At 42.2% G+C, this 24,533-nt stretch overlaps 1 protein-coding gene across 1 annotated transcript in view; it reads right to left on the minus strand.

The window, feature by feature from the left end:
• Nucleotides 1-16,064: 16,064 nt before the first annotated feature.
• The window catches only part of LOC115142840 (eyes absent homolog 2), a 69,921-nt gene continuing 61,452 nt past the window's right edge, over nucleotides 16,065-24,533 (minus strand). Inside the window, exons 11-16 of the mRNA XM_029682623.2 lie at nucleotides 23,558-23,616; nucleotides 22,353-22,513; nucleotides 21,929-22,043; nucleotides 21,413-21,534; nucleotides 20,920-21,020; nucleotides 16,065-20,441 (exon numbers count right to left, since the gene is read on the minus strand). Of these exons, the coding sequence (XP_029538483.1) occupies nucleotides 20,361-20,441; nucleotides 20,920-21,020; nucleotides 21,413-21,534; nucleotides 21,929-22,043; nucleotides 22,353-22,513; nucleotides 23,558-23,616 (639 nt within the window). The 3' untranslated portion in view covers nucleotides 16,065-20,360. The remainder of the gene's footprint in view (nucleotides 20,442-20,919; nucleotides 21,021-21,412; nucleotides 21,535-21,928; nucleotides 22,044-22,352; nucleotides 22,514-23,557; nucleotides 23,617-24,533) is intronic.

The following is a 24,533-nucleotide window of genomic DNA, read 5'->3' on the forward strand; positions in this document are numbered from 1 at the left end:
TAATATTATATTTGTTATTTTGTTTCGTAGTTTTCAGTTTTTAGTACATGACAGTACACTTAATGATTTATTTTATGTTTTTAAAATTTTTAAATGGCATACTTTGTGTGACATACTTGTCCATAGCTGTTGTTTGAAGAGTTGAGACACTGACTGAACAATAAATACATATTTTTTTAAGGATATTGGAGTTGATTTATTTGGGTTATTCATTTAATTTAAGTAGTTTTTTCACTTTTTGTTCTTGTAAAGCTATTGTAGTAGACTCAGGCCAGTGGCACATATTTAATGACTATATAAATGTATCAGAAAAAGTCCAATAAAAAGATAAATTCAATACTGAGGACCAACTTTGTGATGGTTCTCAGAGATTATTTTAGATGAGATCGCACGTCCCCCTCAGGAATTGCTCTTTAGAAAATTTCATGTAATTGTCCTCTCCAAAGTTGATATCAGATTTTTGACCCTGGACAGGAGTAATTATACAATGTTATACAAAACATGAATTTACTTTAGGGCAATCCAGCATCCTAACAATGCCAACTTTCCAATTCGCAAGAGGTGGAAACTAGAGGTCCGTATGTAATGACGAGATGCTCATGTCTCCGCCCTGACAATGGGATTCTTTGTCCCAGAGGCAGAAAGGCAGGAGACAAGCTTAGGTCTGTATATTATTCCTATAGAAACGCATTTGGTTTATACTGGACAGATTTTGGCGAGTAAGCCCTCTCGCTTTGCCTCTTCTCTACTGAAACTATATCGCAGGAGAAAGTATCTGAGTGAGCGAAGCAGCGCCCCTCTATACTGCCCTACCAAGCAAAAAGGAAGTAATTGCTCATAGTGTGGAACTGAGAAAAATGGCTTTTATTTACCTTGGTTTCACAAGTAGCAGTAACTGCTAACATGACCCCCATTTTCTCCAAAACACAATACAATAGAGGCAAGATACTTGTCCACATGATTAAGCATGTATTTAATGTAGCAAATATGACATTAACTCATTTTCTACCAAATGAACAGTTACTGCCTTTTTGCTTGGTAGGGCAGTATATGTAGCCCATGTATCTGACGCTGTCTGGACAGAAATAGTATGACATGCCATACTCTTTTGGTCCAGACAGTATCAGATACATGGTCTACATGTAGTGAGACAGAGGGGTTGTCACGCATAGGTGTAATAGGTGGCAGGGAAGTCAGGCGCAGGAGAGTAAAAATGGAGTTTAAATATAGAGTCTTTTAATAAAGTTCCACGAGTATGCTCCATAACAATAAATGTACAAACAAAACATGGGTACGAAAACCCGCCGCGCACCTATACAAACAAGCACACTACACAGACAACAAATCAATCTCTGACAAAGACATGAGGGGAAACAGAGGGTTAAATACACAACAGGTAATGAATGGGATTGAAAACAGGTGTGTGGGAAGACAAGACAAAACCAATGGAAAATGAAAAAAGGATCAATGATGGCTAGAAGACCAGTGACGTCGAACGCCGAGCACCGCCCGAACAAGGAGAGGCAACGACTTCGGTAGAAGTCGTGACAGTACCCCCCCCTGACGCGCGGCTCCAGCTGCGCGTCGACACCGGCCTCGGGGACGACCCGGAGGGCGAGGTGCAGGGCGATCCGGATGGAGGCGGTGGAATTCTGATAACATGGAAGGATCTAACACGTCCTCCACCGGAACCCAGCATCTCACCTCCGGCCCTTTACCCCTCCCAGTCCACGAGGTACTGAAGGCCCCTCGCCCGACGTCTCGAATCCAAAATGGATCGAACAGAGTACGCCGGAACCCCCTCGATGTCTAGAGGAGGCGGAGGAACATCACGCACTTCAGCCTCCTGGAGCGGGCCAGCCACCATCGGCCTGAGGAGAGACACATGGAACGAGGGATTAATACGGTAATGAGTGGGTAGTTGTAACCTATAACATACCTCCTTCACTCTCCTCAGGACTTTAAACGGCCCCACAAACCGCGGACCCAGCTTCCGGCAGAGCAGGCGAAGGGGCAGGTTTCGGGTCGAGAGCCAGACCCTGTCCCCTGGTGCGAACACTGGGGCCTCACTGCGGCGACGGTCTGCGCCAATTTTCTGGCGCCTTATGGCACGCTGAAGGTGGACGTGGGCTGCCTCCCAGGTTTCCTCAGCGTGCCGAAACCAATTGTCCACCGCAGGGGCCTCGGTCTGGCTCTGATGCCAAGGAGCCAGAACCGGCTGATACCCTAATACACATTGAAAGGGAGTAAGGTTAGTGGAGGAGTGACGTAGCGAGTTCTGAGCCATCTCTGCCCAGGGCACGAACTTCGCCCACTCCCCCGGCCGATCCTGGCAATAAGACCGCAGAAACCTACCCACATCCTGGTTAACTCTCTCCACCTGCCCATTACTCTCGGGGTGAAAACCTGAGGTAAGACTAACCGAGATCCCCAGACGCTCCATAAACGCCTTCCAGACCCTTGATGTGAACTGGGGACCCCGATCAGACACTATATCCTCAGGCACCCCATAGTGCCGGAAAACGTGTGTAAACAGGGCCTCTGCAGTTTGTAAGGCCGTTGGGAGACCGGGCAAAGGGAGGAGACGACAGGACTTTGAAAACCGACCCACAACGACCAGGATCGTGGTGTAACCCTGTGAAGGTGGAAGATCAGTCAAAAAATCCACCGACAGGTGCGACCATGGCCGTTGAGGAACGGGTAGAGGTTGCCCTCTGCGACCATGAATGGTGCTCAAGCGGGAACCCCCTCCGGTCTCCCTGCGCACCATCCCAATTCCATAGCTTCGGGAGAGAGGGTGCGCGAGGATGGAACAACCAGACCCCGATCTAGACGTCCACGAGCAGCCAGCATGTTGTCCAGCTTAATGGACATGTCCACCAGCTGGTCGAAGGTGAGGGTGGTGTCTCTACAGGCCAGCTCCCGACAGACATCCTCGCGTAGACTACATCGGTAATGGTCGATCAGGGCCCTGTCGCTCCATCCAGCACCGGCAGCCAAGGTCCTAAACTCCAAAGCAAAATCCTGTGCACTCCTCGTCTCCTGCCTCAGATGATAGAGAAGCTCACCCGCTGCTTTGCCTTCAGGTGGGTGATCGAATACTATCCGGAATTGGCGGGTGAACTCCTCAAAATGGTCCAACGCCGCATCCTCCCTTCTACACACAGCGCTGGCCCATTCCAGGGCTCTCCCGGTGAGGCATGAGACGAGGGCGTAACTCTTCTCACGGTCAGATGGTACTGGGGAGGCCGTGGCTAGATATAAGTTTAGCTTGAGGAGGAAACCCTGGCAGCCGGCAGTATCTCCATTGTATCCCGTAGGTAGGGATAAATGGATCCTCGATTCCGGAGAGGAAAAAACGTTCACGGGAGATTCCGGTTGTGGTGGTGGTGGCGCTGGAGAAACTCCCTGTCTCTCCCAGCGATCCATTTTCTGGACAATGTGCTCCATGACGGAGCTGATACAGTCAAGCTCCCTCGCTTGTTCCTGAACGCGTTCCTCCAGGTCCATGGGTATAGTGTATTCTCCTGCTGACTTCATATATTTAGGGTCAGAGATTCTGTCACGCATAGGTGTAATAGGTGGCAGGGAAGTCAGGCGCAGGAGAGTAAAAATGGAGTTTAAATATGGAGTCTTTTAATAAAGTTCCACGAGTATGCTCCATAACAATAAATAAATAAACAAAACATGGGTACGAAAACCCGCCGCGCACCTATACAAACAAGCACACTACACAGACAACAAATCAATCTCTGACAAAGACATGAGGGGAAACAGAGGGTTAAATACACAACAGGTAATGAATGGGATTGAAAACAGGTGTGTGGGAAGACAAGACAAAACCAATGGAAAATGAAAAAAGGATCAATGATGGCTAGAAGACCGGTGACGTCGAACGCCGAGCACCGCCCGAACAAGGAGAGGCAACGACTTCGGCAGAAGTCGTGACAGGGGTGCTATTTCGCTCACTCGGATGCTTTAAATGAGATTGATGTGTCTTTCTGTCGGCGAGCGTCTCGTCAAATAAATTATCAATATTTAAATATTTTATTTGGGCGGGCAACGAGGTATGGTTGCCCGTCCACCCATAACACCGGCCCTAAATTACAGCAATAAATAATTTTGAATAAGATACTACCAACTCTGTCCAAATCTTAGGGCAACATACACTACATGACCAAAAGTACTGTATGTGGACAACTGCTCATTGAACATCTCATTCCAAAATCATGAGCATTAATATGGAGTTGGTCCCCCCCTTTGCTGCCATAATAGCCTCCACTCTTCTGGGAAGGCTTTCCACTAGATGCTGGAATATTGCTGTGGGAACTTGCTTTCATTCAGCCACAAGACCATTATGGAGGTTGGGCACTGATGTTGGGCGATTAGGCCTGGCTCGCAGTCGGCGTTACAATTCATCCCTAAGGTTTTCGATGGGGTTGAGGTCAGGGATCTGTGCAGGCCAGTCAAGTTCTTTCACACCGATCATTTATGTCTGGCCCTCGCTTTGTGCACGATTTTTACGAGCTACTTGCTTCAGCACTCAGCCTTCCCGTTCTGTGAGCTTTTGTGGCCTACCACCTTGTGGCTGGGCCATTGTTGCTTCTAGATGTTTCCACTTCACAATAACAGTACTTACAGTTGACCGAGGCAGTTCCAGCAGTGCAGAAATGTAACTAACTGACTTGTTGGAAAGGTGGCATGCTATGACGATGTCAAGTTGAAAATCACTGAGCGCTTCAGTAAGGCCACGTTTGTCTATGGACATTGCATGGCTGTGTGCTCGATTTTATACACCTGTCAGCAACGGTGGAGGCTGGAATAGACGAATCAACTAATTTGAAGGGGTGTCCACATACTTTTGTCCATTGTTTTTCTCAAAATTGCTTAAGCTCAGTAAATGTGGTTAGGAATCATTGCCGGACAGCCATATCCATACCTTGTCTCACACTTTCAAGCCAATTTAAATCAGGACAGACTAGTCTCCTCAGGAACACTTAACACCTCTTGGAAAAACATTCTGTTGAGTCTTTGGCATTAAAATGAGTGTAATTGTCCCACTGAAAAATACAACTCTATCCCAGGGTTAGGTATTTAGAAGCCTGAGGCACTGTGGCCGGAGGTGCTGTCTGACAAACATAGGTGTGATCTTGTCAAAAAGGGACCAAAACAGATCAGAGATATTGTATTCCCTCAAAGTGGGGACCCACTTTTTTCGCACAGACATGGTTTCTGTGTTCAAGTAGAGCTGATGCAGCTTTTTGTTTTTGTTGTCGCATTTTGGGGGGAAAAGGTGACTTATTTGAGCAGTGATGGTTTTTGTTACTGGAAGAATATCGGGACCAATTTCAAAGCACATGAGCGTTATACTGAGCATTTACAAAACATGGAGAGTTGGCGACACCTTGCGGAAAGATTGAAAACATGCACAAACATTGACGCAATCAACCAAGAGTTAATGGCACTTGAGGTAAATCACTGGCAAGTGGAGTTAATGGCACAATTTGACCCTGTAACGAGTGAACATTTGAGAAAGTTTGAAAATCAGGAAATAAGTGACTGTTATCTTAGCAAGAGTATCAAAAATAAAACCATAGAGGGAATTGAGAAGATTAATTTAGTAAAATCATTTGCTGTCGTCATGGACTTGCACGCCAGATATAAACCATACTGAACAGCTGTCAGTGGTATTATGTATCATACACTGTGTGTGCAATACAATGGTGTTGCCATTGAAGAGCACTTTATGGGGTTCATCAATGTTCCCACGAAATCTGCCTCCAGAAATAAAGCTTCTCCCAAGTGGGTGTGACACCTGCTTCCGCTGCACTGCTGCTTGGATTTCACCTGGCGATCTGTTCACCGTCTGCCCTGTCTGGTACAAGTACCCCCACCACACTCCCCCCTCTCTACCGAGCTTTCACTCGCCTCGAGCACACAGGCACTGTTGGGGTGAGTGACTCAACATACAATGGCTAGTCCCAAGTCATTCTTTTTTATTTTTTTATTGTGCATTTTGCTATTTGTCTTATGACTCCTGCATGCTTTGTTGACTTGAACTTTCTTGTTTACCCTACTGTGGGACAGACTATGGTTGTTATTGAAATGATGCGACGTTAATATTGTCGCATCATTTCAAATGTCTAGCACCCTGAAGATACTGTATCTCCCTCTGCACTGATGGCATTATATGTGCTATATTTCTTGACCTATAATCTGTACCACCTACTGTAAAAGTTTTAATTTTCCTTGTTGATATAGAACATTTCAGGGACACCATACCATTCTGTTGAACCTACCTCATGTATTCATGCATTTGTTCCCCCCTCTCTTTCTCCCTATCTCTCTCCCTCCCTCCAGCTAAGGCCATTCATCACCAGTGTGAGTCTCTGATGGGAGATGACCTGGTCAACCTGGCTGTGGTCATGGAGGACGAGTCCACTCAGGGGAAATTCCTGGCCTCAGAGGAGTTCAATATTACCATACTGGTATAGGCATCTCTTCAGAAAGTCTTTAACTTCACTTAGAGTATTTCAATTATGTTATACAGTACCACATTGGAGAATAATAGTGAAGACAAAAAATATGGAATAACACATGTGGAATCATGTAGTAACCAAAAAAGTGTTAAACGATTCAAAATATATTTATATTTTAGATTCTTCAAAGTAGCCACAGTTTGCCTTGATGACAGCTGTATTTATGGCCATAAGCCAACAAGAAAATGCTCATCCAAAAGCGCTGCTCCTAGTGGTCTGGGACTTTAATGCAGGCAAACTTAAATCTGTTTTACCTCATTTCTACCAGCATGTCACATGTGCAACCAGAGGAAAAAAACCTCTAGACCACCTTTACTCCACACACAAAGACGCATACAAAAGCTCTCCCTCGCTCTCCATTTGGCAAATCTCACCATAATTCTATCCTCCTGATTTGGCGTACAAGTAAAACCTAAAGCAGGAAGTTATCAGTGACTCGCTCAATACGGAAGTGGTAAGATGGCGCAGATGCTACGCTACAGGACTGTTTTGCTAGCACAGACTGGAATATGTTCCAGGATTCATCCAATGGCATTGAGGAGTATTACACCTCGATAAGTGCATCGAAGACATCGTCCCCATAGTGACAGTACGTACATTTCCCAACCAGAAACCATGGATTACAGGCAACATCGGCACTGAGCTAAAGGCTGGAGCTGCCGCTTTCTAGGAGCGGGACACTAATCCAGATGCTTCTAAGAAATCCCGCTATGCCCTCAGACGAACCATTAAACAGGCAAAGTGTCAATAAAGGACTAAGATTGAATCCTACTATACCAGCTCTGATGCTCATCGGATGTGGCAGGGCTTGAAAACTATTACAGACTACAAAGGGAAACCAACCGCAAGCTGCCCAGTGACGAGAGCCTACCAGACGGGCTAAATGCCTTTTATGCTCGCTCCCAGGCAAGCAACACTGAAGAATGCATGAGAGCACCAGCTGTTCCGGACGACTGTGTGATCACGCTCTCTGTTGCTGCTGCGAGCAAGACCTTTAAACAGGTAAACATTCACAAAGTACCGGGGCCATACCGATTACCAGGACGTGTACTCAAAGCATGCGCAGACCAACTGGCAAGTGCCTTCACTGACATTTTCAACCTCTCCCTGACTGAGTCTGTATAACCTACATGTTTCAAACAGGCCACCATAGTCTCTATAACTGTTGTTATACTAAGGTTTTTATTCTAAGATAAATAAAAATGACCTATTATAGTATCTAAAAGGAAAAATATTACCATCGTCTCTTGCGCATGTCCTTTTCATTTCATAATGCATCCTTATTTACAAAGCGATTATTATTATTATTAGATATTCTCACATTTGTAAATCCCAAACTCTAAAGGTAATTGGGAAGGTAGATACAAATGATTTGTGACATTGTGGTTACAGTTGTGCACCGGGGCCTCCCACTCCTCTTTCTATTCTGGTTAGAGCCAGTTTGCTCTGTGCTCTGTTCTGTGAAGGGAGTATGCTACAGTCCAGTTACAGCTTGTTCTGATTATTTAGTGGCACCACAAATGTGAATGAATATTTACAAAACAATTTACCAAACAAAACACATAAAAAATAGCACAAAAAAATATGGATTTAACCTTTACTTAACTAGGCGAGTCAGTTAAGAACAAATTCTTATTTACAATGCCATAATTATATATATATATTGGGGGGGACATCCCCCCCAATATTCAAATATGCTCAAAATGACCCCCCGCACCCAATTTAAATAAATAAATAAATTGCTATGCTACGACAGCCAACCATCACTAACAGTAGCTATTATAGCTAAGTTACCTGGAATGTTAATTAGCCACACATTGACCCAGCGACCAACAATCGTGCTTGTCAGAAAGCCCACGTTAAGTCTGAGTAAAGTGTCAATCATTTTTGTTATGCTACATGTGTAATTTATGTAGACATTAGTATCGTTCATTTATTGCATATTCGTATAGTATACTGTGTTTGATTAAAGTGCAAGCACTTTCTTGATATAATAATCATTGCCATTCAGATCAGAAATGGTGAGTAATCCATTCCTGAACATCATTGCAAGACACACCACTTGTTTACTGATAATATTTATTTCATATTCATTCTGGTGCGTTCAGAGTAAAGATGAGAGAGAGAGCATGAGGATGCCGACAGGGCAGGGAGAGCAGGTGAGTGAGAAAAGGAGCGAATATTGATGGTTAAGACCGAATAATGACATCACAACAATGTAATCCTAATGTTAATTTAAGCTGAGATATTCCTCTAAGTATGACTTCTCATGTGTATTTCAGATACACAATCAAGCAGGGAGAGTGGGTTTGAGAGAGAGAGAGAGAGAGAGAGAGAGAGAGAGAGAGAGAGAGAGAGAGATATGGGAGGAGCTTGGACCTTGTCCAAATCAGCCATATTTGAATGTCATAACTAGTCAAACCCTTTTAAATGGGACACTACTTTCAGGAGAAAAAGTTTCAAAGATTATACTTGGCTGATTATACTTAAAAGTGGGTCCTCTGTTTCTATTGTGCTAAATACTTAGCAACACAAAAGTCTAAGCTTCCATCAGAAGCAAATTCAGCTTTTGTCCAGATTGGCTTTTAAAATTGGAAGAAGGCACTGGAGAAGTTTAGTGAGCATGAAGACAGCCAGTGTCACAAATGACCTGTGATGACTCAGATTCAGGAGCCAAAGCCTGTTAATGTGCAACTTTCACATGAGCTTGAAAGACAGCAGCAACAAGCGAGGAGAAATCTTATGAAGATTGTTGGGGTTGTGAAGTACTTTTCGTGGCAAGGTCAGGCTTTTCGGGGCGTTGATGGTACCCAGGATATATATACCCAGTAGATGCAGATCTACAACCAAAGAAAGAATTCCTGGGACTCTACGAAGTGTCTTCAACGACAGGGAAAAATATAGCCAAGATGGCATTGTGATGTGATGATGCGTCTAGGCCTTCCTCTGTTCCAACTTCAAGGACAAACATATGACGATGCCGCAAACATGGCTGGACGATTGCAGGGGGTGCAAGCCATTTTAAGGAAAGAACAACCGCTGGCTATGTATTGTCACTGTGGTCCACACTGCATGAACTTAGTTACGCCAGCTGCCTGTGTAGCCTCTCCACTAGTAAGACATTCAGTGGGTCTGGTGCCTGGATTGGGGGGCTTCTTTAATCAATCTGGCAAGTTCAAGGTGATTTTCCAGGAAATCGCAAAATCAAAGCATGGTTTCACCTCGTTTGAAACCTCTCTCTCCCACCAGGTGGAATGTTCGCACCTCTGCCATCCACTCAGTTCTCAGCCAGTATGAGTCAGTGCTGACAGCCCTTGAAGAAATGACATCACACAGCTCATCTGACACTTCCACCTAAGGCTAATTAATGGTCTTCATGGAACATTTCTAAAAGGGAGCACTGTGCTCGGCCTTGTAATGGCTGAAGACCTGGTGGGGGATTTGGAGTGCCTGAACACCTCCCTGCAGCTTAGGAAACTGGCTGTGGACCATGTTAAAACAAGCATGCAGGACAAGCGAACAGAGGGGCACTTTGATGTCAAAGGCAGAGTTGCAAAGAAAAAGACATATCTCAGACTGGCCAATAAAAAGAAAAGGTGAAGATGGGCAAAAGAACACAGACACTGGACAGAGGAACTCTGCCTAGAAGGCCAGCATCTCGGAGTCGCCTCTTCACTGTTGACATTGAAACGGGTGTTTTGCGGGAACTATTTAATGAAGCTGCCAGTTGAAAAATTGTGAGGCGTCTGTTTCTCAAACTAGACACTCTAATGTACTTGTCCTCAGTTGTGCACCAGGGCCTCCCACTCCTCTTTCTATTCTGGTTAGAGCCAGTTTGCGCTGTTCTGTGAAGGGAGTAGTACACAGCATTGTTCAAGATCTTCAGTTTCATGGCAATTTATCGCATGGAATAGCCTTCATTTAGACTGACAAGTTTCAGAAGAAAGTTCTTTGTTTCTTGCCATTTTGAGCCTGTAATCGAACCCACACATGCTGATGCTACTAAATACTCAACTAGTCTAAAGAAGGCCAGTTTTATTGCTTCTTTAATCAGAACAACAGTTTTCAGCTGTGCTAACATAATTGCTAAAGGGTTTTCTAATGATCAATTAGCCTTTTAAAATGATAAACTTGGATTAGCTAAGACAACGTGCCATTGGAACACAGGAGTGATGGTTGCTGATAGTTATTCCAACAAATCAGCCGTTTCCAGCTATAATAGTCATTTAAAACATTAACAATGTCTACTGTATTTCTGATAAATTTGGAAAAAAATTAACGGACAAAAAATTTGCTTTTCTTTCAAAAACATGGACATTTTTTAAGTGACCCCAAACTTTTGAACAGTAGTGTACATATGTTGTACACACTGGCCCGTTGTCCAACTCTTTGTCCACTGATCTCCATGGATGGTTGTCGACATGGTTGTATGCTCTGCAAAAACACATTCACGTTTTTAGTACACAATTGTCGATTTTATTACACAGTATGCCTACACATTGATAGGCTATATACACTTTTTTTTAAAGAAAAGGCACTGAAACCAAAATACCTTTTAGTTGTGGTGATCCTCTCAGCTCCGGCTCATAATGGCTTATTTTGTAATCCAATGCATTGAACGAATGTATTAATTACAGTCATTTATTATTCTCATTCTCGGACTGGAAACATTGTTTGCAGAGTTCACGATCACATTTTCAAATCCTTGTTTAATTCAAAAATAACGATATTTTGGGAGATGATTTGGTTTTCAAATAACCGAAAGTCAGCAGTTGTAATCTGAATAAAGGACAAAATAATATGAATATATAATATTAAATATTAATTTCTGTTTTTAGAGGGAGAGGCACCAAAAGCCCACCATGCCTATTTTTTGGGACATGGACATCCCGGCAGGCCAAACCCTCCCCTAACCCTGACGATGCTTGGCCAATTGTGCGTCGCCCCATGGGACTCCCCATCAGGGTCGGATGTTATACAGCCTGGGACTGTAGTGATGCTTCTTGCCTTGAGATGCAGTTCCTTAGACCACTGTGCCACTCAGGAGCCATGACCAACATGACCATTATATATTGTCCTGCTAATAGCCCATCCTAGAAACGTTGTTTACAGAATTCACAGCCTGCTTCGCTTGTGAAAAACAGGGTTAATAATAATAGTAATACCTTTTCCCCCCTTCCACTTGTTAAAGGTTCCAATTGATAACGTTTTGTTTTTATCAATTAGTATATTTGAGTTTAACGCGGGTAGGCTATTGCTTCAAATCCTATTGCTTTTATATAATTCTATATTATTTAATAATTAACTAATAATAATTGTTTTGTTTAAAAAATAATGGGTCTCCCGGTCATGGCCAGCACGGGTATCGAACCAGCATCTTTAGCAACACAGTTGACACTGTAATGCAGTGTCTTAGACTGCTGCCCCACTCTGCTGTATTATGAATGAGTGAGTCACTCAACTTTATGTAGGTGCCGAGGCTATATGACTGGGCTGCCAACTTGATTATTTAGCAGACATCACTTCCTTATATTCAGTCAACACATATATTTTAAGAATATCATGGAATATAATTGAACATTTCTCTTAGAATAAAAAAAACCTTGGTGTAATTAATGTCTTGTTGGTAGGATAGTCTCGAATGAAGCTCATCCAGTTTATTTTCCAGTGATTGTACGTTCGCCAGTAGGATGGATAGTAAAGGCACATTATCCACTCGCCGACTAATTCTCTCCAAGCACCCATATATCGGCTTAATCAGAAATGACCTTTAAATGTTTACAACATGTTTATGTTTTTCTCTTCTCTTTTACTCCTAACATTATTGAGTTCTCACCTGCATTGCTTGCTGTTTGGTGTTTTAGGCTGGGTTTCTGATGTAAGAAGGGCTTTATAAATACATTTGATTGATTGAGATCAGTGCAGTAAGCAACCACTTGAGGGTGCTATTGGCCCACATTTTCTCATTTGTATTCCTGACAATCTAAAAATCTAAGTTAGTTAAATACATGACCTAATCATTTTATTTGCTTGAGGTATCTGTATGCTAACCCCCTCTCCAAAATTATTATTTGGTTTGAATGCGTTCTGGTTGAATATGAGGACATTATTGTTTTCTATTTGTCTTCAATTTGTCCAATCATGGCATCTTGAAATAAAAGTTCTCATGGGATCGTGCAATGTCAGAAAAATGTACATTCAGTTAAGGTCTGAAATGTTACAGATTGTGCGATAGAAACTTAACCGTTGTGTAGTAGAAATGTACCCCGCCTTCACTAAACCCCTAAAATAAAGCAGCTTAATTGACTTTTAAACTCCAAATCTATGTTGCATGAAGAAACAACCTGTCATTCATCACAAACTTTGTGAATCTCTGGGTTTTCCCTCTTCCCAATGCAGAAAGACTGCATTTACTCAGTGGACACCACTTGTTTTCATTACAACACACCTGTCATAATTGTTTTATTTACTAAAGTAGATGTTTATTATTATTGCTAAAGGTACTTCATAGGTGTAAACACACATTTTATAGCAAGAGATAGCACTTGTATAGCCTAAGAAAGTAGCAGAAATGTGCAGTAGTTTTGAATGCATTTTATTGAAGGGAAACGATAACAGTCTTGAACTTTTTGGCAACATAGTGATATATTCTTATATACTGTACAATGAGGAATTCAACTACAAAATACGAGTCTTCTCCCCCCATTTTTGTAAACCATTGCTCACACCCACAAGGTGTATCAACAACAACAATAAATAAGAATAAGATAATAGATACTAAACAAAAATGTGAAGAACATAAATCTATCATCTCCAATAAGCACATGTAGGACAGTATGCACGTGTGGGTGCATGGACTTTTGCAGATGTATTTATCACATGTGAAGCACATAGTATTTGCTTTTACAGTCCTTCTTTGGGGGACAGAATTGGCATCTCCTCTTCTTGCCTGCCCCAGCTGCAGTCTCAGGTGGATCAGGACAAGATTCAGCCCACTGAACAGTTTTCACAAGCGCTGCAGACGTTGCTGTGTGGGGGAAACGCTCCCTTCTTTGAATGTGTGGGGTTACAAGTGCCTTTCCCAGCTGCTCCAGGAACACCCTACTCTTGTTCTGTCGATCAGGCATCCAGGTAGGGTTGATCTTGTTCCAGATCACGAAGGCATTGTATGAGGACACATCAATGATATTATGGAAGATGACCAGGGGCCAGCGGGCAGTCATCCTCCTGCAGCTGTAAGTTCCCATCACCTTGTACAGGTTGTCCAGGCCTCCTGTATTGTGGTTGTAGTCCAGGATGATTGCTGGCTTCCTGTCCTCATGATCACTGATCTCATCTGTTTTGTGCAGTGTGCCCAGGAGGACCACATTATTGTTCCTCTTTGGGAGGTAAGAAACTAGAGTGGTGGTGGGGGTGAAGGCAAACTTTGATAAGGCCTCTCTCCCCCTTGTTGCGAGGAGTGCAGGGGGGAGCTCAGGCTTGTTCTTTCTAACTGTGCCAAACATGGTGATCTTCCTCTTCAGGAGCTGCTGGCTGAGTTCAATCAGTATGTGTGTGTGTGTTTCTTTTTTTTTTTTTTTGTGGTGTGTAAATTATTTTAGAACTGCCGGGTCAAAAATGACCCTAAGACAATTTTGGTAGCTTGGTGGTGTACAGATTTCATGGAAATATGTGACCCGATTCGGGAAACTAGGCGTATGTCGCAAGTCACGACTTCACAGGAGAGCATTTCTTTTAGCAAAATGCGTTTTTTGGCAGAAATGCCTTCTAGTGAACTTTCATGTGCCTTAATATCAAACTTATATGCCATCTGTAAATGTGAATAAAATTGTTAAATTACAAGCCTAGTTGGTTTAGTCTGTCTATTGGAGCTGGTCAGTATGTTTAGGTAATCGTGTCGAACGCGGCTTTAAAAAAAAACGCTTAGTAAAACTGCATAAACCTAATGTCAAGTTAAAATGTACTGTTAGCTAGCTAACGTTAGCTGGCTGGCTGGCTCGCTAGCTAACGTTATGTGTATGCTCTCCACTTTCTGGAGGACCGTGTTTTGAAATCATTGGAATTTGAGTATGATAGCCAAGGAGATGGAGAAAACACCAGTCTGGATTACTTTGTCAAACTAAAGCAACCATGCATTGCATCAGACAGGAGATGTGTCCAACCATTATATTTTCAGATATTACACATATCTAATTTATTTTTTTATTTTTTTTTTAAAAATATTTTTTAAATTATTTTTTTTACCCCTTTTTCTTCCCAATTTCGTAGTATCCAATTGTTTTAGTAGCTAATATCTTGTCTCATCGCTACAACTCCCGTACGGGCTCGGGAGAGACGAAGGTTGAAAGTCATGTGTCCTCCGATACACAACCCAACCAAGCCGCACTGCTTCTTAACACAGCGTGCATCCAACCCGGAAGCCAGCCGCATCAATGTGTCGGAGGAAACACAGTGCACCTGGCAACCTTGGTTAGCGTGCACTGCGCCCGGCCTGCCACAGGAGTCGCTGGTGCGCGATGAGACAAGGATATCCCTACCGGCCAAGCCCTCCCTAACCCGGACGACGCTAGGCCAATTGTGCGTCGCCCCACGCTGTCTGGGTCAGTAGCTGATGTTATGTGTAGGATCTTATTGTAATGAAACAGCAGGGAGCAGGTCTCGAACCCTCAACCTTTGAGCCCGAGCGGCGCGCTATCGACTGTGCCGTGAAAGCATGCTCGTGGGGCAGGGTCAATTTCGCGCTCACCGGCCAAGCATATGCACTGTCGTGGCTGCAAAGTCTGATCACTTCCGACACCAATGTAATGAAACAGCAGGGAGCAGGTCTCGAACCCTCGACCTTCGAGCCCGAGGTCCGGCGCGCTATCGACTGTGCCGTAACAGTTTATTAATCCAACAGGGGCAGGCAAAAGACAGGTCAATTGCAGGCAGTAAAGGTCAACACTGGGAAACCAGGAACAACCGAGAGACAGGAACAGAGGGGAAAACGCTGGTAGGCTTGACGAAACAAAACAAACAGACAAACAGTACACAGGGGATAATGGGGAAGATGGGCAACACCTGGAGGGGGGTGGAGACAATCACAAAGACAGGTGAAACAGATCACGGTGTGACAGATGTAGCTTATTAAATCCACTACAATCAGTGTAGATGAATGGGAGGAGACAGGTTAAAGATGTATTTTTTAAGTCTTGAGATAATTGAGACATGTATTGTGTATGTGTGCCATTCAGAGGGTGAATGGGAAAGACTAAATATTTTAAGTGCCTTTGAATGGTAGTAGGTGGGAGTCACACCTGTTCGAGTGTCTTAAGAACACAACTGTGGGAAGCATTGGAGTCAACATGGGCCAGCATCCCTGTGGAACGCTTTTGACACGTTGTGGAGTCCATGCCCGACAAATTGAGGCTGTTCGGAAGGCAAAAGTAGACGTCAAATGACCTATTAGCTGAAAAGTCTGGAATACAGTTCAAATGTGTAGTCAGTGAGCAATTCGATTTGAAATAAGATACACTTTTCTCAGAATGTAATTAATTTATCTTTATTAATCTATTATAATTGTCCGTCAAAACAAATCAACAATAAAACCTTATATACAAATCATAGCTAAGCTGACAGGCACTGTAATAGGCACATGCATGTCCAAAGACAATCATACCATTTTCATTACATACAGGCTATATAAACATTCACGGAGAAAGATGACTACAATTGTACACCGATCAATTCATGAAACAGAATAAGATTCAATCGCCAGACTAAGTGCTCTATTCAATCTGTAAACCCGAAGTGTTACATATTCTGGGATAGAAATGTAAAGGTAATTTACGATTGAGCTGACCCATTGTGAATGCAATCCCCGCTATAAAGCAGGAACATTGCCTTTAAATTTCAGTCACGCTTTGAAGCTGAACTTCCGCGATGCGGATTGAATAGAGCCCTAAGTCCTCTCCATGACAAATGTATACGCTAAAAAGACGTTTCACAAGGAATTGGTATTTCTTAAGTTAAGTATATGATTTCCTTGTGCTTTGACTGTTTGTCTTTCTGTCTGTCTATCTGAAACTCTTTGCTTAGTTGCAAATGAAGGATGCAGAGTTGGCTTTTACCAATTATTTTTCAAAGTGTGGCATGGAATGGATAAGATATTTGAGTATTAATCTTTGGTATATTAGATAACAACATTAAACAGTCATCTCCGGTAGGGTTGGAAGTATTTTGTCCGGATTAGATTGACTGCATAAGTGTGTTTGTGGCAAATCAATAGAATATTCAATTAAATGATTTATGACATATCATGGGTCAATGGACTATGAATCAAATGGTATGGTAAAATCCGAAAATGGTTGCTATGTCCATCTTCATTTTTAGATAATTGTCACTGATAGGTTTTGCGAAAATCCTCTCCCATTTCTTTCTTTTAGGTCTCAGCTCATAATTTTGTGATTGGACACTTGACTGATTTGTATTTTCATCTACAATATCATTTTGATCAGGCATAACTGAACTGATCAATAAATACCGTAGGTCACAAATTATAGGTAAAAAAATATAAATATTCAGACTATGAATTAATCATTAACCTGCTGAATGAGACAGAGCTACTATTGGGGCAATAGTTATAATATAAATGTACAATGTATCAAAAAAGCCATGTGAAAAGATCAAGTCAAGGTAGGATTTATCCTTAATAACTTGCTGGTAGTGTCTACTAGAAGGTCTCTTATCTTAACAATTTCCTCTATCCCATTCCTAATAAGAAAAGTTAGCACACAACAAGCAAATAAACTAAATTAAACTAATCATCCCCACGTAAGGACTAAATGCACTTACAGTTGAAGTTGGAAGTTTACATACACTTAGGTTGGAGTCATTAAAACTCATTTTTCAACCACTCCACAAATGTCTTGTTAACAAACTATAGTTTTGGGAAGTCAGTTACTTTGTGCATGACACAAGTAATTTTTCCAACAATTGTTTACAGAAAGAATATTTCACTTACAATTCACTGTTTCACAATTCCAGTGGGTCAGACGTTTACATACACTAAGTTGACTGTGCCTTTAACCTTTTTTGGGATAGGGGGCAGCATTTTCACTTTTGGATGAAAAGCGTGCCCAGAGTGAACTGCCTCCTACTCTGTCCCAGATGCTAATATATGCATATTATTATTAGTATTGGATAGAAAACACCCTGAAGTTTCTAAAACTGTTTGAATGATGTCTGTGAGTATAACAGTACTCATATGGCAGGCGAAAACCTGAGAGAAATTCAACCAGGAAGTGGGACATCTGAGGTTTGTAGTTTTTCAAAGCTTGGCCTACCGAATACACATTGAGATAGATATGGATGAGGTTGCACTTCCTACAGCTTCCACTAGATGTCAACCGTCTTTTGAAACTTGAATGAGGATTCTACTATAAAGGAGGGGCTCATGAGACCTCTTTGAGTCAGTGGTCTGGCCGAGAGCCTTGGTCTCATGACGTGCACTCCCGACAGAGTTACCTCGCGTTCCAGTGCTTTTTCTGAAGACAAAGGAATTCACTGGTTGGAACACTATTGATGTTTTATGTTAAAAACATCCTAACGATTGATTCCATACATCGTTTGATATGTTTCTAAAAGACTGTAATGTTTTTGTCTGGATGAAGTGCCTGCACCTCATGAAGATGGATTACTGAGCTGAACACGCTAACAACAAGTGGCTATTTGGACATAAATTATGGAACTTTATGGAACAAATCAGTCATTTATTGTTGAACTGGGATTCCTGGGAGTGCCTTCTGATGAAGATCAAAGGTAAGTGAATATTTATGGTGTTGTTTCTAACTTTGTTGTTTCCATAATGGAGGACATTCCTCTGGCTGTTTTGGGTTCTGAGCACCGTTCTCAGATTATGCTTTTTCCGTAAAAAAAAATTGAAATCTGACACAGCGGTTGCATTAAGGAGAAGTCTATCTTTAATTCTGTGAATAACACTAATATCTTTTATCAATGTTTATTATGAGTATTTCTGCTAAATCACCGGATGTTTTGGAATCAAAACATTACTGCACGTAACGCGCCAATGTAAACTGAGATTTTTGGATATAAATATGCACATTATTGAACAAAACATACATGTATTGTGTAACATGATGTCCTATGAGTGTCATCTGATGAAGATCATCAAAGGTTAGTGATTAATTTGATCTATATTTCTGCTTTTTGTGACTCTGAGGGTAGCACCTCCGTAAACAAAGACAGAAAACATATTTCAACCCTGCAGGTGCGACACAAACCTCAGAAATAAAAATATAAATCATGTTATACTCACAGACATGATTCAAACAGTTTTAGAAACTTCAGAGTGTTTCTATCCAAATATACTAATAATGTGCATATCTTATCTTCTGGGGATGAGTAGCAGGCAGTTGAATTTGGGCATGCATTTCATCCGGACGTGAAAATACTGCCCCCTGTCACCAAGAAGTTAAGGACAACAAAGTCAAGGTATTGGAGTGGCCATCACAAAGCCTTGACCTCAATCCTATAGAACATTTGTGGGCAGAACTGAAAAAGTGTGTGCGAGCAAGGAGGCCTACAAACCTGACTGAGTTACAGCAGCTCTGTCAGGAGGAATGGGCCACAATTCACCCAACTTATTGTGGGAAGCTTGTGGAAGGCTACCCGAAACGTTTGACCCAAGTTAAACAATTTAAAGGCAATGCTACCAAATACTAATTGAGTGCCTGTAAACTTCTGACCCACTGGGAATGTGATGAATGAAATAAAAGCTGAAATAAATCATTCTCTCTACTATTATTCAGACATTTCACATTCTTAAAATAAAGTGGTGATCCTAACTGACATAAGACAGTGATTTTTTACGAGGATTGTCAGGAATTGTGACAAACTGAGTTAAATGTATTTTGCTAAGGTGTATGTAAACTTCCGACTTCAACTGTAGATCACCTAGGTCAGGGATGGGTAACTTTGATGGGTCTGGGGGCCACAAGAAACTGAACTCATTATGAGGGATGGTAGTTGCTTGCCGGTCACACCAACCACATTGAGAGCAAAGCATTTTAGCAGCCCTCCTCTTGACAGCGGAGAGACATTGTTTTAAAATTTGAGAGTTCATTTCGTGCAATTCTACACATTTTGCCATGGGGCGTAGTGAAAATGTGGAGTTTTAAAGAAAGTTTGCTACAATTCTACACATTTTGCCATGGAGCGGAAAGAAGATTCAGCAATTTTGTAACACATTTCCTGCAATTCTACTCATTTTGCCATGGGCGGTGAAGAACATTTGCTGTTTTACAGCGACATTTTTGTAATTCTACACATTTTGCCATAGGCTGGAGAGAAATGTTTGCAGTATTTAATATGATATCTGAGTGAGACAGACTAACAAAATCAATGGTGGCCCCCGGCCGGTAATTCAACCATTTTTGCTGGTTTAGATAGCTGACCGCTAGACGAACTTACCAATCTAAAACATTTGAGCTGATATGGCCTAATTGACATAACAAGAGAAAAACTGCGGAGGCCACCAGTTGCCCATCCCTGACCTTGGTCATTATTTTCAGTGCAACGCTCTAAAGTTCCAAAGTGGGATACCTTTCACATGTAAAAGTCCCTGGGTGAACGGGTGAAAGCACATGTACAATTTCCAGTAACAATTGCGTTTCCCTGCTGATACAAAGATTGGTCCGTCATTCTTTGCTTTTGTATGGTGGTGAATCGTCGCTGCCCTCAACCCAATTGGTCCATTGGACAGGAAGCGGCATCACCAGGCAGGAACTGGCTAAAGGCATGATGGGATTGTTATAGCGCCCACTAGAGGTAGTCCAGCTCCAGTGCATGACTTAGAGCCTCCAGGTCAGGCCGACACGACACTCTCCAGAAAGGCATGTTCTTCTGCAAGACACAAACAGACATGTTTAGAACATTGACTAAACTAGCTACTGCAAGGTACAAAAGGACATGTTTAAAATGTGGAGCACTGGCTAAACTAGATACTGAAAGACACAAACAGAAATGTTTTAAATGCTGAACACTGGCTAAACTAGTTAGCTAATGTAACTAGCTGAACACTGACTAATGTGACTAGTTGGCTATTATTGTTCGGTTAACCACAGTCAAGGTGCCTAAGCTTGGCGAGCTAATACAATCTTAGACAGTGTTGGAGAGGGTTCAGTCAAACTAATACCGAACACAATTTCATCATGCAGGATATAAACATTATTTTGTTTTTTCAAATAATAACAAGCAAACGCACCAAATAATATGCGTGGGTGCATATTCAATTTAATCTGACTTCCTAGCATGAGAAATAAGGCAGGGGGTAATATCTTGTTTACCCCCACCCCTTTTCCTGGTTACATGTGAGTCTCACCTTCTTGGCTACAGACTCTTCCTCCACTCCGTCCCCTATGACCACGTACACTGCTCGCCGGCCGAACCTCTGGGCCACACGCTCAAAGCAGCTCTCTTTCCCTGGAAAATAAGTGTTGTGTTACTTTTAAAAATGTTAAGTGTTTAAAAGTGTTAAAAGTAACCGTTAACAAATAAGTGTTGGACATATGTCAGTGTTCAAATTGTTTACAAATTAAGTGTTAAAAATGTTAAACGTAAGTGTTAACAAATAAGTGTTTAAATAACACTTAATAAAAATGTCACAAACATAAACAAGGATCGCACAAAACCAAAGTCTGCTAGTAGTAGATTGTTTTCGCAGCGTGGTTGGGAAACATTGTCTGTCGGGTACTACTATCTGTGCACAATCAGCCCAACCGTAAATATAATATCCCTTCCTTGACACGATGAGTTGGGCTTTTTAACCCTAACAAGTGTCCTACGCCATAACGAGTGCTTGTGTGCTACCTCACCTGTCTTGGTGGCACTGTAGATGTTCTCTATGGGGAACGCTGAGCCCAGACCATAGAGCAGGACCTTGGACAGGGCCGGGATCAGCTGGGTGGTGGTCACCAGCACATTCACACAGTTTGGTCTGGAAACAGAGAGATGTCAACACATGATGTCAATATGTGTGTCATGTTCAAACAAGTACGATAATTGCCTTGTGTCAGTTTGAATGGGACAAAAAAAAGAGTGACAACAAGGAAAAAATACCAGCCAACGGGTATTTCAGCTCCAGATCTTAGTCTTGTCAATATTTCCTGGTTGTGTATATATACTGTAGCTCTATAGAGTTCCAGGTTCAATTTCAATACTTATTTATTATATTTATTAACCATGCAAAACAAGAATGGTCAATACATTTGGAGTACTGTCCGTTTCATTTTTATGGATTACATACGCTAATATCACTTTGCATTGTTTATTATTTTCTAAATAGTTCCACCATAGGGTAGCTAGGCAGTTGAGAAGGGGTGTGTCCTGACCTGGAGTTAATGAGGGCCAGGGCCTTGACAGCCTGGGTCAGCCACAGATCTGTCAGGACCTCCATCTCCCTCCGCAGCTGCAGCCATTCCTCCCGCTTGGGACTGCCCACCAAACCTGACACAATCACAATCACACACTAACACATTATTCATCATAGATTGGTATACAAAAACAAAACACAAATTGATAGCGGAGCAGTATATGAAGATGCAATGTTAATGATTTATTATGATCATGATTATACAGAATGAACCAATTTAAATTGACATTGTGATTTGTATATCAGTTAACCGCTAGAGGATATTTCACACACACACACACACACACACACACACACACACACACACACACACACACACACACACACACACACACACACACACACACACACACACACCTCTTCTAGCTCCTGTCAGAACCCACCTCCCACGTTGTTCTTGTAGGTGTTGTAGATCTCCTTTACTCTCCGGTAGCGGAAGGCTAGTTTCCTCATCCAGTCCACCCCACCATGGACACCTGAGCCCAGGCACAGAGTACCGGCACCCGCAGGGCTCTGGAACCCGTCTGTGCCAAAGTTATACATGCTGCAAGACAACAACCATGTCTAATCAATGTACACATTTAGTTGACGTTTGGTGGGACTTGACCAGTGCCTAAGACCAGAACCTTTAGTTACATGGAGTAGGCCTAGTATAATATAATAACTGAAGTAAGGTAACGAAATAATGGATTAATGCATTATGCCTCAAAAAAAATCCTATAAAAAGAGCAAGGCTGAGACCAATAATAAAAAGAAAGATGCCAAACATGAGAGAGAGGCCTTTGGATTTAAGACCAATAGCTGACAGTATAAATGACACAATAAATCAAACAAATTGAATATAGAATACATCAATATTATAAGTGCGTTATATTTAAGTGGGAGAACATGCAGTTTGCAAATCCAATGTAATGAGGTTCATAAATATTTTTGTGTGGAAAAGGGTAACATGCCCAAAAGCACTTAAATGGTAAGGAACACACATAGGCATTTGAGCAACATCTTGCACTTTTTCAACTATTTCTTTGAAATCTATCCTAAAATTCTTCATCAATTTACGTAGTAAAATGTCTGGAATAAGCCAGACATAGAGAATGACAGTACTGTTCTGATGAGACGTTGAAGAATGATGATACTGTTATTAAATTGCCATGGCGAGAGAGCGAGAGACGCATACACGCACGCACACAGAAAAACACACAAACAGAAAGGGACAGAGAGAGAGAGAGAGACACATACACGCACGCACACAGAAAAACACACAAACAGAAAGGGACAGAGAGAGAGAGAGAGACACATACACGCACGCACACAGAAAAACACACAAACAGAGAAAGGGACAGAGAGAGAGAGAGAGACAGCCCACTGGGCACAGATGTCAAGTCTATTCCACGTTGGTTCGACGTAATTTCACTGAAATGACGAGGAAACAATGTTTTTTTCAACCAGTGTCTGCCCAGTGGGAGATGTTTTCAAGAAAGAGAGCAGGACATATTTTCAATATACCCCCCCACCCCCCACTAAACCCACTCAGTGCTGGTTTAAGTGTGGGGCCGAGTTGAGTTCAAGAGGAAAAGCTGTACAGTACCTCAAGTCCTGCCCATTGTCGTCTGACGCCACGTCATCAATATGAACTTGGTCACATTCCTGGGAAAGGAGAGGGAAAGAAAGCGGATATATTAGAGAGGGAGATCCGTTTCAGAGCTGTGCACGGGCAGGTTTCTTAAGGGAGCCTAGGGGAGCGATAGAACAAAATAAAAAATGTTAAACAAAAGACAACAGGGAGGCGGAAATAGGCTGCTGGGACATCCAGGCGCCAGAATATTTTTTTTAACTTGGAATATGGGAGCGTACCGGCTCTACTTGACACCACCACACTCCACTAATAAACCCCACTAAGATTTATACCACATTAACACCTTTTGCCAACTGCCAAAGAACCTTCAGATATATGCCCACTAAAAACAAGATCCACTGAACAGTATGTTGTGTAGTATTAATGTATTATTATTAAATTATTAAGATTTCTGGACTTTTGATATATTGGAAGTAAGGTCTATAGTAGATATAAGGCAGGATAGTGAACTACTGTGCAAAAAGTTGCTTCCTCAAACAAATCCTAAAAAAGAATTTCCCATGATGCTACTATATAATACATGCAGTATCCTCCCACCTCCTCTCCACCAAATCCCTTTGAATCTCCACTTCTGATCTGCTATTCTCATTTCTTCCCTTCTTTTATCCCCTGAAACCTACTTCAGTAAGTACTGACTTCAATCTCTTCTCTCACACAGCTACACCGGACTGAGACACAGGAAGACGCTAACTCATCACACTCTTAAATATCAGCATCCCTCATTCCCCCAATGCTCCCCTGACACTCTCCCAATGCTGCGACCCAGCTCCCACAGACACAGAGGGAATCGATAACACGACCCACAGAACCCAATAGGCTAAGCTAGTTTTTTTTATAGGCAGCTCTAGACCCCGCAGCAGTCATTTCAACACCTCTCCAACTAAAGTGATTTAATGACATGAATTGGCATGTAAGGACAAGTACATAT

This window comes from Oncorhynchus nerka, linkage group LG15 (genome assembly GCF_034236695.1).
Source record: "Oncorhynchus nerka isolate Pitt River linkage group LG15, Oner_Uvic_2.0, whole genome shotgun sequence".
Classification (NCBI taxonomy): domain Eukaryota; kingdom Metazoa; phylum Chordata; class Actinopteri; order Salmoniformes; family Salmonidae; genus Oncorhynchus; species Oncorhynchus nerka.